Here is a 13,777-nt window from a genome sequence, read left to right on the forward strand (position 1 = left end):
CCAGGCACTCCTGTCTTGCACTGCCTCCCGCAGTTTGGTCAAACTCATGTTCGTAGCTTCGAGAACACTGTCCAACCATCTCGTCCTCTGTCGTCCCCTTCTCCTAGTGCCCTGCATCTTTCCCAACATCAAGGTCTTTTCCAAGGATTCTTCTCTTCTCATGAAGTGGCCAAAGTATTGGAGCCTCAGCTTCACGATCTGTCCTTCCAGTGAGCACTCAGGGCTGATTTCCTGAATAATGGATAGGTTTGATCTTCTTGCAGTCCATGGGACTCTCAAGAGTCTCCTCCAGCACCACAATTCAAAAGCACACTTCTTCAGATATGCACACGAAAGCTCATACCAATAACAAAATTAGTTGGTATCTAAGGTGCTACGGGAAGGAATTTTTCTATTTTGTTTCAACTACGGCAGACCAACACAGCTACCTACCTGTAACTATAACTCTAAATATTACATTTCCATCAATGGCCATGAAGATTCCTCTTGACAGCATTAAGTCTGAGCCCCTTAAACTGTCTCTTCCCTTACCAGGAGTTGGAGCTTATCCTGATTCTGTCATGGACGCTTTAGTTGAGACTCCTGCATTGGACTAGATCAGTCCCCGAGTCCCCTTCAACTTTACTGTGGTTTGATTCTATGACCACACTTCATGTCTTAAGGAGTCAGCAACATTCCGCATTCAGCCTTGGTAATGCCAGTGGCCACTAAACCTCTGTGACTCAGTTCCCATCAGCCTGACACTCCAATTTTGGCGTCATAAACAAATCAGAAATAAATGTCAAAAAAGAAATATTGGGCAGAAAGTGGTCTTGAGAAACAGGGTCAACCTTTTTGTTATGTTGCCAAAGTAAAAGACCTCTGTTTTTGGAGGACAGACTCACAGCTGTCCATGGAGGCGCAGGTCAATTCTGTGTCTAGGGCGGCTGTCTACCAGCTCCACCTGGTACGCAGGATGAGACCCTACCTTCCCGCAGACTGTCTCGCCAGAGTGGTGCATGCTCTAGTTATCTCCCGCTTGGACTACTGCAATGCGCTCTAGGTGGGGCTACCTTGGAAGGTGACCTGGAAACTACAACTAATCCAGAATGCGGCAGCTAGACTGGTGACTGGGACCACATAACACCGATCTTGAAAGCTCTACATTGGCTCCCAGTACGTTTTCGAGCACAATTCCAAGTGTTGGTGCTGACCTTTAAAGCCCTAAACAGCCTCGGTCCGGTATACCTGAAGGAGCGTCTCCACCCCCATCGGTCTGCCCGGACACTGAGGTCCAGCTCCGAGGGCCTTCTGGCGGTTCCCTCGCTACGAGAAGCTAAGTTACAGGGAACCAGGCAGAGGGCCTTCTCGGTAGAGGCGCCTGCCCTTTGGAACTCCCTCCCATCAGATGTCAAGGAAATAAAAAAACTCTTATCACTTTCAGAATACATCTGAAGACAGCCCTGTATATGGAAGCTTTTTAATATTTGATGTTTTATTATGGTTTTTATATATGTTGGAAGCTGCCTAGAGAGGCTGTAGCAAACCAATCAGATGGGTAGGGTACAAATAAAATCACTACTACTACTACTACTACTACTACTGTAATCCTCATCCTCCTCATTAAATCATCCGACAATTAAATTTGTACACAGTTATTACTATGGTTCCCCCCTGCTGTGAGTTGTTTGATGGTCCCTGAGGTGGGCGTTGTGACTGAAGCTCTTTCCACCTTCCAAGCACTTGTGTGGTTTCTCTCCCGTGTGGATTCTTTGATGGGAAGTGAGACTTGCCCTCTTAGCGTAGCCCTTTCCACATTCCAAGCACTGGTATGGTTTCTCCCCGCTGTGAGTTCTTTGATGGGAAGTGAGACTTTCCTTCCGGGTGAAGCTCTTTCCACATTCCACACACTGATAGGGTTTCTCCCCTGTGTGAATCCTTTGATGGGCCTTGAGATTAGAGCTCTTTCTGAAGCTCCTGGTACATTCTGAGCAGTGATATGGTTTCTCCCCTTCATGAATCACCTGATGAGCTGTAAGATGAACTTTCTCACTGAATCTCTTTCTACATTCTAAGCACTGGTAGGGCTTTTCCACTGAATGAATTCTTCTTTTATGAGCCGTGAAGCTTTCCTTCCGACTGAAGCTCTTTCCACACTCTTGGCATTGATGGTGTTCTTCTCCATGGTGAATTCTCTGGTGTTGGTGGAAGGCTTTGCTTCTCTTAAAGCTCTTTCCACATTCCAAGCACTGATATATTTTCTCCTTACTGTGAATTCCTTGATGGGAAGTGAGACTTTTCTTCCAACTGAAGCTCTTTCCACATTTCAAACACTGATATGGTTTCTCCCCAGTGTGGATTCTTTGATGGGCCATGAGATTAGACCCCCTACAGAAGCTCTTCCCACATTCCACGCACTGATGTGGTTTCTCCCCTGTATGGGTTATTTGATGGGCCGTGAGATTGGAGCTCTTTCTGAAGCTCCTTCTACACTCTGAACACTGATATGGTTTCTCCCCTGTATGAATTCTTTGATGGGTCATGAGATGGATGTTTTTACGGAATCTCATTCCACATTCAAAACACTGATACGGTTTCTGATCGCTGTGAGTTCTTTGATGGGAAAAGAGATTGGCCCTCTTAATGAAGCTCTTTCCACATTCCAAGCACTGATATGGTTTCTCCCCGGTATGCATTCTTTGATGGGAAGTGAGATTAGCTCTCTGGTTGAAGCTCTTTCCACATTCCAAGCACTGGTAGGGCTTCTCCCCGGTATGAATTCTTTCATGGCAAGAGAGATTGGCCCTTTGGCTGAAACTCTTTCCACATTGCAAGCACTGGTAGGGTTTCTCCCCACTGTGAGTTCTTTGGTGGGCAGTGAGATGAGAGGTGCGAATGAAGTTCTTTCCACATTCCAAGCACTGATATAGTTTCTCCCCACTGTGAATTCTTTGATGGGAAATGAGACTATCTTTCCACTTGAAGTTCTTTCCACATTCCGAACACTGATATGGTTTCTTCCTAATGGGATTTATCTGATGGGAAGTGGAATGCAATCTCTGTCTGAAATGCTCTCCACACTTCAAATATTTAGATGGCTTTTCCACTGTGTGGATTTTGCCCTGTTCTCCTTTGTTCTTACTTCCCAGTTCATCACCACCTGCAGTACAGAGAGAAATGGATTAGACCCTCAGGAAAAAATGAACTCCCAAATTATTGAACAATGCTCATGAATGCTTGTGATAGAGGAAGAACTGAAAGGAGTTCTTGCTCTCTGATTGCATGGAGCCCCGACGCCTCGTGGTTTCCCTGGAGCTGAGGGCAATGAAATAATTGCTGAGATGGCTAGAGAGCCAGTGGTGGAAAACTCATTCTGAATTGGACTAGACACTGGTTAGAGCTCAACATTGAGCCTACCAAGTGGTGATAGTGATGGCGAGGACTTTCTTCACCGCCTCTATAGCATCTGCAGAAAACGGCAGCAGGAGATTCTTTCAGGTGGTTCGCGATATAATGGAACCACATTTGCCATTGGGGCCTGGCGAGTACCCCAAGACGTCCTGCAATGATTTTGCAGTTTTTTGAAGATAAAGTTGCTCAGTTTTGGAAAGAGGTAGACTGCACCATGGTACCAGGGCTGGAGAAGGAGAATCCTAGGGTCCTGTCTAGTCAAGTTGCATGGGATCAATTGTTACCTTTGAGGACGCGGACAGGATGCTTGGGCGAGTGAAACCAACCACCTGTCTCTTTCATCCTTGCCCATCCTGGCTCATAAAAGAGACTGAAATTAGACTCATCATGGGACTGAAACTGCCTTGGTCGCGCTGGTTGATGAGCTCCAGCAGGCTAGGGGCAAAGGTGAAAGCTGTTTCCTGGTTCTGCTGGATCTCTCAGCAGCCTTTGATACCAGCAACCATGACATCCTTCTGGACCATCTAGAGGAGTTGGGAGCTGGGGGCACTGTCATACAGTGGTTCTGCTCCTTCCTCCTGGGTCGTGTCCAGAAAGTGGGGGGGGATGAGTGTTCAGACCCCTGGGCTCTCACTTGTGGGGTGCCTCAGGGCTCCGTCCTCTCCCCCATGCTTTGTAATATCGATATGAAGCCATTGGGAGAGATCATCAGGGGGTTTGGGCTGGGTGTCCTTCAGTATGCGGATGATACCCAGCTCTACCTCTCCTTTAAATCAGAACCAATGAGTGCGGTGAATGCCCTGTGTGGCTGTCTGGAGGTGGTTGGAGGATGCATGGTGGATGGAGGCTGAATCCCGACAAGACAGAAGTACTGTTTTGGGGGGACAGGAGGCAGGCAGGTATGGGGGCTTCCTCTTCTTGAATGGGGTAGCTGTGTCCCTAAGGGGCCAGGTGCGCAGCCTGGGGATCATTTTGGACTCACGGCTGTCCATGGAGGTGCAGGTCAATTCTGTGTCCCAGGCAGCTGTCTGCCAGCTACATCTGGTACGCAGGATGAGACCCTACCTGCCTGCAGACTGACTTGCCAGAGTGGTGCATGCTCTGGTTATCTCCTGCTTGATGGACAAGATGAGCGCCGCACCCCGAAGTCACCTTTGACTGGACTTAACTGTCCAGGGGTCCTTTACCTTTAGCTTTTAGTACTGCAATGCGCTCTACGTGGGGCTACCTTTGAAGGTAACCCGGAAATGACAACTAATCCAGAATGCGGCAGCTAGACTGGTGACTGGGAACGGCCGCCAAGACCGTATAACACTGGTCCTAAAATATCTTCCCTCACTCGCGTTCCATTTCCAAGCACCAAAGTGTTATTATTAATAATAATATGCTCCCTGTATGTTTCCAAGCACAATTCAAAGCGTTGGTGCTGACCCTTCAAGCCCTAAATGGCCTTGGCTCAGTAGACCTGAAGGAGCGTCTCCACCCCCATCGTTCTGCCCGGATACTGAGGTCCAGCTCCGAGGGCCTTCTGGCGGTTCCCTCGTTGCGAGAAGCCAAGTTGCAGGGAACCAGGCAGAGGGCCTTCTCGGTGGTGGCGCCTGTCCTGTGGAACGCCCTCCCATCAGATGTCAAAGAGAAAAACAACTACCAGACTTTTAGGAGACATCTGAAGGCAGCCCTGTTTAGGGAAGCTTTTAATGTTTAATAGATTATTGTATTTTAATGTTTTGTTGGAAGCCGCCCAGAGTGGCTGGGGAAACCCGGCCAGATTGGCGGGGTATAAATAATAAATTATTATTATTATTATTATTATTATTATTATTATTATTATTATTATGTGAGGTCTTATGACGGAGTTGAATTTTGTTTGGCCCAATCATGGAATCTGTTCCATCTCCAACGTCAGCCATCCCTTTGGAGAACTGAAAACCAACAGAAGCAATAACAAAGGACCTGACAGAAGCTACTTCCACAACAACTCTGAAGCCTAGATTTTAAAAGGCCTGGGTGGTTCAGATCAGCCTGTTTAAAATGGCAAAAATGGAGCAAGAATATTTACAGACAAAACAGTCAATAGTCCTCCATTCAAGATGAGCTGTATCCCAGATAAGAATCCCAGATGCTGTAAGTGGTTCTGTTCAGTGGCGTATTAAGATGGGGGCGGTGAGGGTGTGGCGCCCCGGGCTGGGGGGGGGGCAGCAGGCTGGACGAGGCGGACCACCTCTGACAGCCACCGTCGCCACATGATGTGGCTGCCGCCATCGAGGACTTAAATCTCGATGCAAGCGAGACTGCCTCACTCCGCGGCTTGCTTGTGGGGTTTGCCGCGTTGCCGCATCATAGGCCTCCTGCGCGCGCATGCATCGTGCTTCAAGACGCGTGTGTCGTGCGTCACAACGCATGCGCCGTGATGCGTGATGCATGCATGCGACGGATGCCCCGCCCCCTGGCAGAGTGCCTTCAGGTTTGCCGCCCTGGGCAGCCAGAAGGCTAGCGACGCCACTGGTTCTGTTGAGCTCCATCAAAATCTGAGAGGTTCATCACTGAGATTATGTATGGAATTTCAAAACACATATTATGATCCAGCAGGGAGCCTTACTGAGAGAGGCCATGATCCCAAGATTCTCTGCCATGACTTCCTTATGCAGAGCTCTTTGGTCAGGATCCAGCAATGCCCACTCCTCATATGTGAAATGAACAGCGACATCTTCAAAGCACACTGGGCCCTAAAAGAAATAGATAAAAGTCCTCCTCTCAGACATGCATATATATATATATATATAACACATAACCCATTTTCCAGGTGGAAGGATTCCCCCTCTCCTCTCCCTGTGTGCTCTTCTGAGGGGGAGGGGCCCTTCTGTTGCCCTAAAGCCCACTTCAAGGGGTGCAGGGGGCACTGGAGGGGGGAGGAAGCACTGGGAGGGAAAGAAGTCCCGTTGTGAAATGGATGGGGCTGGGTAGGTCCATCCTGGCCACTGTTCTGTATGGTTTGTCAACAGCTTAGAAGCCTAGTTACAGGTAGGTAGCCGTGTTGGTCTGAGTCGAAGCAAAATAAAAGAATTCCTTCAGTAGCACCTTAAAGACCAACTAAGTTTATATTTTGGTATGAGCTTTTGTGTGCATGCATCTGAAGAAGTGTGCATGCACACGAAAGCTCATACCAAAATATAAACTTAGTTGGTCTTTAAGGTGCTACTGAAGGAATTCTTTTATTTAGCTTAGAAGCCTGTTTCAGCATCCATCGATCAATCAATCTAGAAATAAAATTATAATGACTGATAAATCAGACTAGGGACATTCAGAAGGCAAGTTAAGGCAAGGTGCCTGATCCTTTTTCTCTGCACATTAACCTTCTCAGATGGCATTTCCAGCCCTTGTTAAGGGCAGCTTTGACAGAAGCCAAGAGGATGAGAGAGATTAGTTTGAGGACAAAGGCACCCTGGCTGCCCCACCCCTCAGCCCCCTTCCCCACAATGCTCTTTCCCCCTACCTGATCTGGTTCCACAGCCGTTGCTTCTCCTTCACCACCAGGAATAGATGGAAGAGGAGGTCTAGCTGGCATCATCCGGTCACCTGTAAGAGACAAAGGTAAGTGGGAAGCCAGGAGTGCAGCTCCTCTCCAAAAAGTCTCACCTTCTGAGTGTGGGAATGTTGTGGGTAGCAGGAGAGGACATATTGATTAAATATTATCCTTCCTAACTCACGCTACTGAGTTTATTCATACAGCAGAGTTCATCCCTCTCTTTACACAGCAGTTAACTAGTTGCAGATTTGTTAGAATCTCTTAAGTTCTAATATTCCTGGTAAGACCCCTTTGATTATCTCCTAAAAGAATAAAGACACAACATTCTTCTTTTAAAAGTAACAAGAAGTTTACTCACATTCAGTTCACAGTTGGATCCCTGAAAGCAGGCTTTAGCTTAGAGTTACAAGGGAGGGTTTGAGTTCATCCCATATGAGAATGAGCCCTTGTCCTGGTGGCTGAGAGCCAACAGTGCAGTCCAAGAGAAGAAAAGGCAACAAAAGAGGGAGGTGGCTGCGTGTCTGGACCTTTTGTGGGGTCTGGAAGGGTCACGCCCACCTACCTGGCTACATGCAAAGGAAGGATGAAAAGAACCCATGGATTCGTTTTGATATCCACAGAAAGGGACCAAATGGAGAACGGATTCCTTCCTTACCCAGCAGCCTCTCTCTGGTGCCCAACGGAGTCCTTTCTGTCTCAGAGGAATCTGGGCCCATTTCTGCAAACAGATCCTGTCTCTGAAATAGCAACAAGGATTCAAAACAGAGAATATGAAGAAGGGTTAGAAAAGGAATGACAAAGGCAAAAACCTAAGGGAATCTGATAACATTCAATGGCTGCTTTCCAAAAAAGGATGGTAGATTAATAGAGAATTTTCAGATACTCTCGCTCCCATTCAGAGCTCCTTTGTAATATCTAGAGGAAAGTCTCTCTCACCTGCTTTCTCTCTGCCTGCTTCCTCTCCTCTGCCTGACTCAGGAGGAAACCTTCGGCCAGGGCCACTGCCTGGGAACTGGTCTCTGCTCCGCATTCCCTCACCCAGCTCTCCATCTCTGGGGGAAGGACAGCCAGGAACTGCTCCAAGATCACCAGGTCCAGCATCTCAGCTTTCATGTGTCTTTCTGGCTTCAGCCATCGATGGTAAAGGTTGTAGAGTCGGCTGCAAACCTCTCGAGGTCCTTTGGCCTCCTGAAAGCAGAACTGCCGGAACTGCTGGCTCTGCACCTCGGAGCGGAGAGTGTCCTCCTCACCCAGGATCTTCTGCACAGCATTTCCCCAGAATCCCCCACTGCTCCCAGTTCTGACGGCATGGCCTCTTCCTCCTTCAGGGCCAGCTGAGTCTTGCTCATCCATCTGTGCTCTCAGGAAGACTCCAAGAGATCAGAATGAACCTCTTGATATTCTGCCAAGTTCTGTCTGTCCAAATTAGAGGTGCTAGCAAATACTACAAAGGAAATAAATTGTTCTATTATGAAATTGACATATTGCCTGGAGGAGAAAAATATACCCTGAGCAAGCATGGATGAGTCTTGCTAGGGACCAAGGCTGGACTGCACCACAACCCAGACTCTACGGTATGATCCTTGTTTATAAAACCAAACCAAAATTTATTTCCAAAAGAATGTGAAAAGGCAGCACACACATCTACGATCCATCTGTGCTATAGCTGGAAAAGAGGGCGAGATCCCTTCAAAGAGTCATGGTGGCTTCCTCCCAAGAACCCTTGGTTTGTTCAGAATTCTGAGAACTGCTAGGAGGCAATTATCCCCAGAGTGGTTTCACAATCCGGGGGGGGGGAGGGTCTTCCAAGCACCCTAAGCACTGTGGGTGCTGCCTCTCCCCCCCCCCCCAAGCTGTGATACCTACATTCCTGAAATGTGGGAATCACAGCTAAGCTTCTCCAGAGGGCTTTCTGTTCAGTCTCAAAATATCCTCTGAACATCGGAGGGGTTGCATGTCTGAAGGGACACACCTGTGTCAGCCAGGAGTCTGGACAGAAGTCCTGCCTGGTTGATGGGCTGTTGGGGGTGGGGAAATCTTTGCTTCTGATGGAAGGAGAACGGAGGGCCCACTTGCATGTGGAGGAGCTCAGCATCGGAAAGAGGAACCATGCAGGATCAGGCCAAAGGGCCCCCCTTGAGTCCAGCCTCCTTTTCCCACAGGGGCCAACCAGGGGCTCCTTAAGGGAAGCCCACCAGCAGGACTGGCGCGCAAGAGCCCCTCTCTCCACCTGCAGCAAGTGGGACTCTGAAGCCTTGCAGCCTCCGACGGGGAGGCAGAGCAGAGGAGCCCCCCCCCCCACGGAGCAATGGATTCAAACTTCAAGAAAGAAGATTCCACCTAAACATTAGGAAGAACTTCCTGACAGTAAGAGCTGTTCGGCAGTGGAATTAGCTGCCAAGGAGTGTGGTGGAGTCTCCTTCTTTGGAGGTCTTTAAGCAGAGGCTTTACAAGCATATGTCAAGAATGCTTTGGTGGTGTTTCCTGCTTGGCAGGGGGTTGGACTGGATGGCCCTTGGGGTCTCTTCCAACTCTAGGATTCTATGATTCTATTATTCTAACTCCTCCCGCCTGTCCTAAATCTTCCCGCATTTCTGACTGAGGCCAAGCAAGCTCTCATTTTGGCTTCAGTTAATAAATGGAAATCTGAATTTGGGGTTTGGGGTTAGCATGCCTTCCCCGCCCCCGACCCAAAGACCCTCCCCAAAGGGGCCAGCAGCTCATTGGGGCAAAGGAAGCGCAGAGCTGCCGCCGGCTCTCCTGCCCCCTCGCCCGCCCCTCTCGGCAGGACCCTCTGCTCCTTGATTTGGGGGTGGTCGTCCGTCCCCCCCATGCACGCCCCCCTGCAGCCCTGGGACCCCCCGTTCTCCCAATGGGACCCTCTGGGTCAAGGGGGAGGAGACTCACCGGGTGGGAGGGAGGGGGGGCCACGGAGGAAACATGGGCAGAGAAAGACAACAGCCCCCCCCCCTTTTTTATTGGCGGGCCTCTCTAGGAATGCAGCTCAGTTCCCGGTAAGTTCCTTCTTGAAGGGAGGTCCTTTTCCTCTGGAGGACCTGCCCCCCTTTAGCTCCTGTCCCTTCTAGGAATCCAGCTCTGGTCCTTTTAACCCTTGGCTAGCCGAGAAGTGACAGAGATCTTGCCAAGTCTTATTAAAAAGAAACCCCACGGACCACAACCTCATCCTTCTGATTCACGAGAGTCCAAACAAGCTTGTTTTCTCCTGCTCTCCCTCCTTGTAGGTTTCTAAGCAGAGGCTGGCCTTCTGTCCTGGATGCTTTAATTGAGATACCTGCATTCCTACCATTTTATGAAATACATAGCTATACACGTGTGGTGTGTGTGTGTGTGTGTGTGTGTGTGTCAAACATACATGTATTTGGCTCCCAATTAATTGAGGGCTTTCTTGCTTTATTTCAGCTTAGGAGTCAGGAATCATAGAATCATAGAGTTGGAAGGGACCCCAAGGGTCATCTATTCTAGTCCAACCTTCTGCAATGCAGGAATCTTGGCCAAAGCATCTGTTATGGAAAATGAAGGGGGGTGCACTTCGTTCTCAGTCGCATAAGCACTACAAAATAGTTTGTCATTGGTATGAGCTTTCGTGTGCATGTATCTGAAGAAGTGTGCATGCACACGAAAGCTCATACCAATAACAAACTTAGTTGGTCTCTAAGGTGCTGCTGGAAGGATTTTCTTTTATTTTGTTTTGACTACGTCAGACCAACACGGCTACCTACCTGTAATAAGCACTACAGTCCACCATAGCCATAAACTTGTACGTTAGGAGTAATCCGCTGCTGAATTGTAAACTCAATGTGCATCAATGAAAAGGGAATACTGTATTACGGTTTTATGAACTCCATATTTTGTGAACCACCTGAGGTCAACCAATAGGGAGCTTTAAAATCTGACAGATACCTGAAGAAGATGCTTGAGAGCATCTGGCTTGAGAGCAGTACATGTGAAAAGGATCTAGGAGTCTTGGTAGACCACAAACTTGACATGAGTCAACAGTGTGATGCAGCAGCTAAAAAAGCAAATGCAATTCTGGGCTGCATCAATAGGAGTATAGCATCTAGATCAAGGGGTGTAATAGGACTTCCGCTCGTGCTCGTGGGAGTTATGGCTGACCCGTACCATCACTCCCGACTCCCATGAGGAATTTTGGCGGCTGCCAGGGGAGTAAGGCAGTCCCCTGACCCCCCCCCCGGGGGTGACGGGGGGGCGCTGGCCCGCGGGTGCCCCTTAACCCACCCCGATTCCTGAAGGGGTGGGGGGGACTGGGCTAAGCACTCATGGGAGCCGGAACTCCTGGAGGCCCCCCATGCGAGCACGAACGCCATGATTAAGAAGAATAATTAGATTTAAAACCATGGACATGCTTCAAAGGAAAGGGAAGAAGATACTGCCAGGACTTTATCAGCTTCTGAGTGAGAAGAGCCGAGAGAGTATTTTATCAAGAGAAAAGAATGACTGGGGCGGAACGAAAAGGGAAGTGAACTTTCTATTTTCATATTTTAAGACGTACATATAACTTTCCTGGACGGACAGCCTGACTATTTTAGACAAATGAGAAATGGAAATGAACTGTGTGGCATTGGATCTTATTTAAATAGAGGATTATCATCTGGTATGATTTTAGAAAATGTTTTTTTTAACTGGAAACCCCCCCTCCCCGGAACGTTTATCAGTACTGCCTGAATGCCGCTGACGAGTGGGATTTACGAGCTGTGGCGTCTTTGGAATCTGAGAGCTAATTGTGGTTTAATCGGAGTCTCGGACTGCAGGGTTCAGCAGAAAGGTGAGGAAAGCTATAAATCAATTACGGCCCCTCGCTAAAAAGCTGTTCTCTCGCTAAGTTCATAATCAGTTTGGAAGAAGAAGGTACATCCCGAGGCACTCAAGATGGCGCTGAGTTGTGGCGTATGTGAAAATTGATGGATAGTAGCAGCCAAACGGGAGTCTCGGAGTGCGGGGACCAGCTGAAGGACGAGGAAGGCTGTAAGTCAATCATAAGAGGTTATACATAATGTGAAACAGCGGTTCCACGCCAAAAGCTGGACTCGTGCAAAATCTATAAGAAGTTTGGAAGAAGAGTGCATAGAATCCGAGATTCCTAAAATGGCGCTGGTTTGTGTCGGACTGTTGACGTGGCAAGAAAGGCATACTGGACTAAGAGAGATTTATGGGGAGGTTGGACTGGATAAAAAACCCACACAGGAAAAATGGACAGTGTTAAATCTTGTTTGATGCTTATCTCAGAAGCTGCGACGAAAGATAAAAGAGAGAGGAAAACATCTAGAAGGATTATTTAAAAGATTGGGACTATGATGGATAACAGCAAGATTTTGACAATAGGATTAGGATGGCAATGTTAACAGCTGCTTAAAATCCCAGGACTTTGGAGCATGGGGAGTCGAAAAAAAAATTGTTTTAAGGATTTGGCATAATATTTGGCTTAATTGATATGTATATGTATAATTGGATATAATTGAAATAATTGAATTTTTTTTTAATTGGAAAATTTAATAAAAAAGTATTTATTAAAAAAAAAATAGATCAAGGGGTGTAATAGTACCACTGTATTCTGCTCTGGTCAGACCTCACCCGGAGTACTGTGTCCAGTTCTGGGCACCACAGTTCAAGAAGGATACTGACAAGCTGGAACGTGTCCAGAGGAGGGCAACCAAAATGGTCAAAGCCTGGAAATGATGCCTTATGAGGAACGGCTTAGGGAGCTGGGTATGTTTAGCCTGGAGAAGAGAAGGTTAAGGGGTGATATGATAGCCATGTTCAAATATATAAAAGGGATGTCATATAGAGGAGGGTGAAAGGTTGTTTTCTGCTGCTCCAGAGAAGCGGACACGGAGGAATGGATTCGAACTACAAGAAAGAAGATTCCACCTCAACATTAGGAAGAACTTCCTGACAGTAAGAGCTGTTCGGCAGTGGAATTTGCTACCAAGGAGTGTGGTGGAGTCTCCTTCTTTGGAGGTCTTTAAGCAGAGGCTTGACAGGCATATGTCAAGAATGCTTTGATGGTGTTTCCTGCTTGGCAGGGGGTTGGACTGGATGGCCCTTGTGGTCTCTTCCAACTCTATGATTCTATGCACAAGAAAGCTCATACCAATGAGAAACTTAGTTGGTCTCTAAGGTGCTACTGGGAAGAATTTTTTTTAACTTACAGGGAGAAAGGCTGTGTAAAAAGCAGGAAAGCCCATTGGAGAATCAGGGAGTGGGAGAGCTGGAAGGGACCCTCAATGGTCATCTGGTCCAATCGCCCGCAGTGCAAGAATCACAGTGCAAGAATCCGAGACAGATGACCATCGAAGCCACCATCTCATGGCTTTGGATGCAGGGCTGGAGAGAGAGAGAGAGAGAGAGAGAGAGAGAGAGAGAGAGAGAGAGAGAGGACACCCCCAACTCAGGCCTTGACCCAGTCCAAGGCCACCTTGTCACTCTCCTCCTCCTCCTTTCCTGGGAAAGTGGAAACATTCTATCTGAGCTGTTTCACAAAGGAAAGCTTGTATTTTTCAATGAAACTTCATAGAAAATCATTCGTAAATGTACGGTTCTTTCTTTTGGAACTTGTGTGCTGTGTTCCCCCATGCATTTTGGGAAGCCTACTATCTTCCATGAACTTCTTTCAATCGATGGGAGACAAGCCAATTATCTTCAAATGTTGTACTGTTTGCCCAGGTGTGCTGCCTGAGGGGACGAACCCCAGGAAAAACCTATTTCCAGGGTCAATATTGGCCTTGTGTCAGCTGTGTCTGGAATATGTCAATTCTCTAATCTTCATGGAACCCTGACCTGTCTGACCCCCTTGTAGCCTCCCCACCCCAGTTGTATTTCTGA

The 13,777-nt window shown here is 47.9% G+C and overlaps 1 protein-coding gene across 3 annotated transcripts in view; it reads right to left on the bottom strand.

The window, feature by feature from the left end:
• Positions 1-382: 382 nt before the first annotated feature.
• Positions 383-13,777, bottom strand: part of LOC132592724 (zinc finger protein 883-like) — a 40,427-nt gene continuing 27,032 nt past the window's right edge. Inside the window, exons 1-6 of one of the 3 annotated variants that reach the window (XM_060279359.1) lie at positions 9,824-9,942; positions 7,853-8,360; positions 7,572-7,653; positions 6,884-6,966; positions 5,990-6,116; positions 384-3,139 (exon numbers count right to left, since the gene is read on the bottom strand). In XM_060279359.1, coding sequence (XP_060135342.1) covers positions 1,641-3,139; positions 5,990-6,116; positions 6,884-6,966; positions 7,572-7,653; positions 7,853-8,269 — 2,208 coding nt within the window. In that variant the 5' untranslated portion in view covers positions 8,270-8,360; positions 9,824-9,942 and the 3' untranslated portion in view covers positions 384-1,640. Of the gene's footprint in view, positions 3,140-5,989; positions 6,117-6,883; positions 6,967-7,571; positions 7,654-7,852; positions 8,361-8,888; positions 9,653-9,823; positions 9,943-13,777 lie in introns of those variants that run through there. The other 2 variants (XM_060279358.1, XM_060279360.1) reach the window with 2 other exon arrangements.

This window comes from Zootoca vivipara, chromosome 10 (assembly GCF_963506605.1).
Source record: "Zootoca vivipara chromosome 10, rZooViv1.1, whole genome shotgun sequence".
NCBI lineage: Eukaryota > Metazoa > Chordata > Lepidosauria > Squamata > Lacertidae > Zootoca > Zootoca vivipara.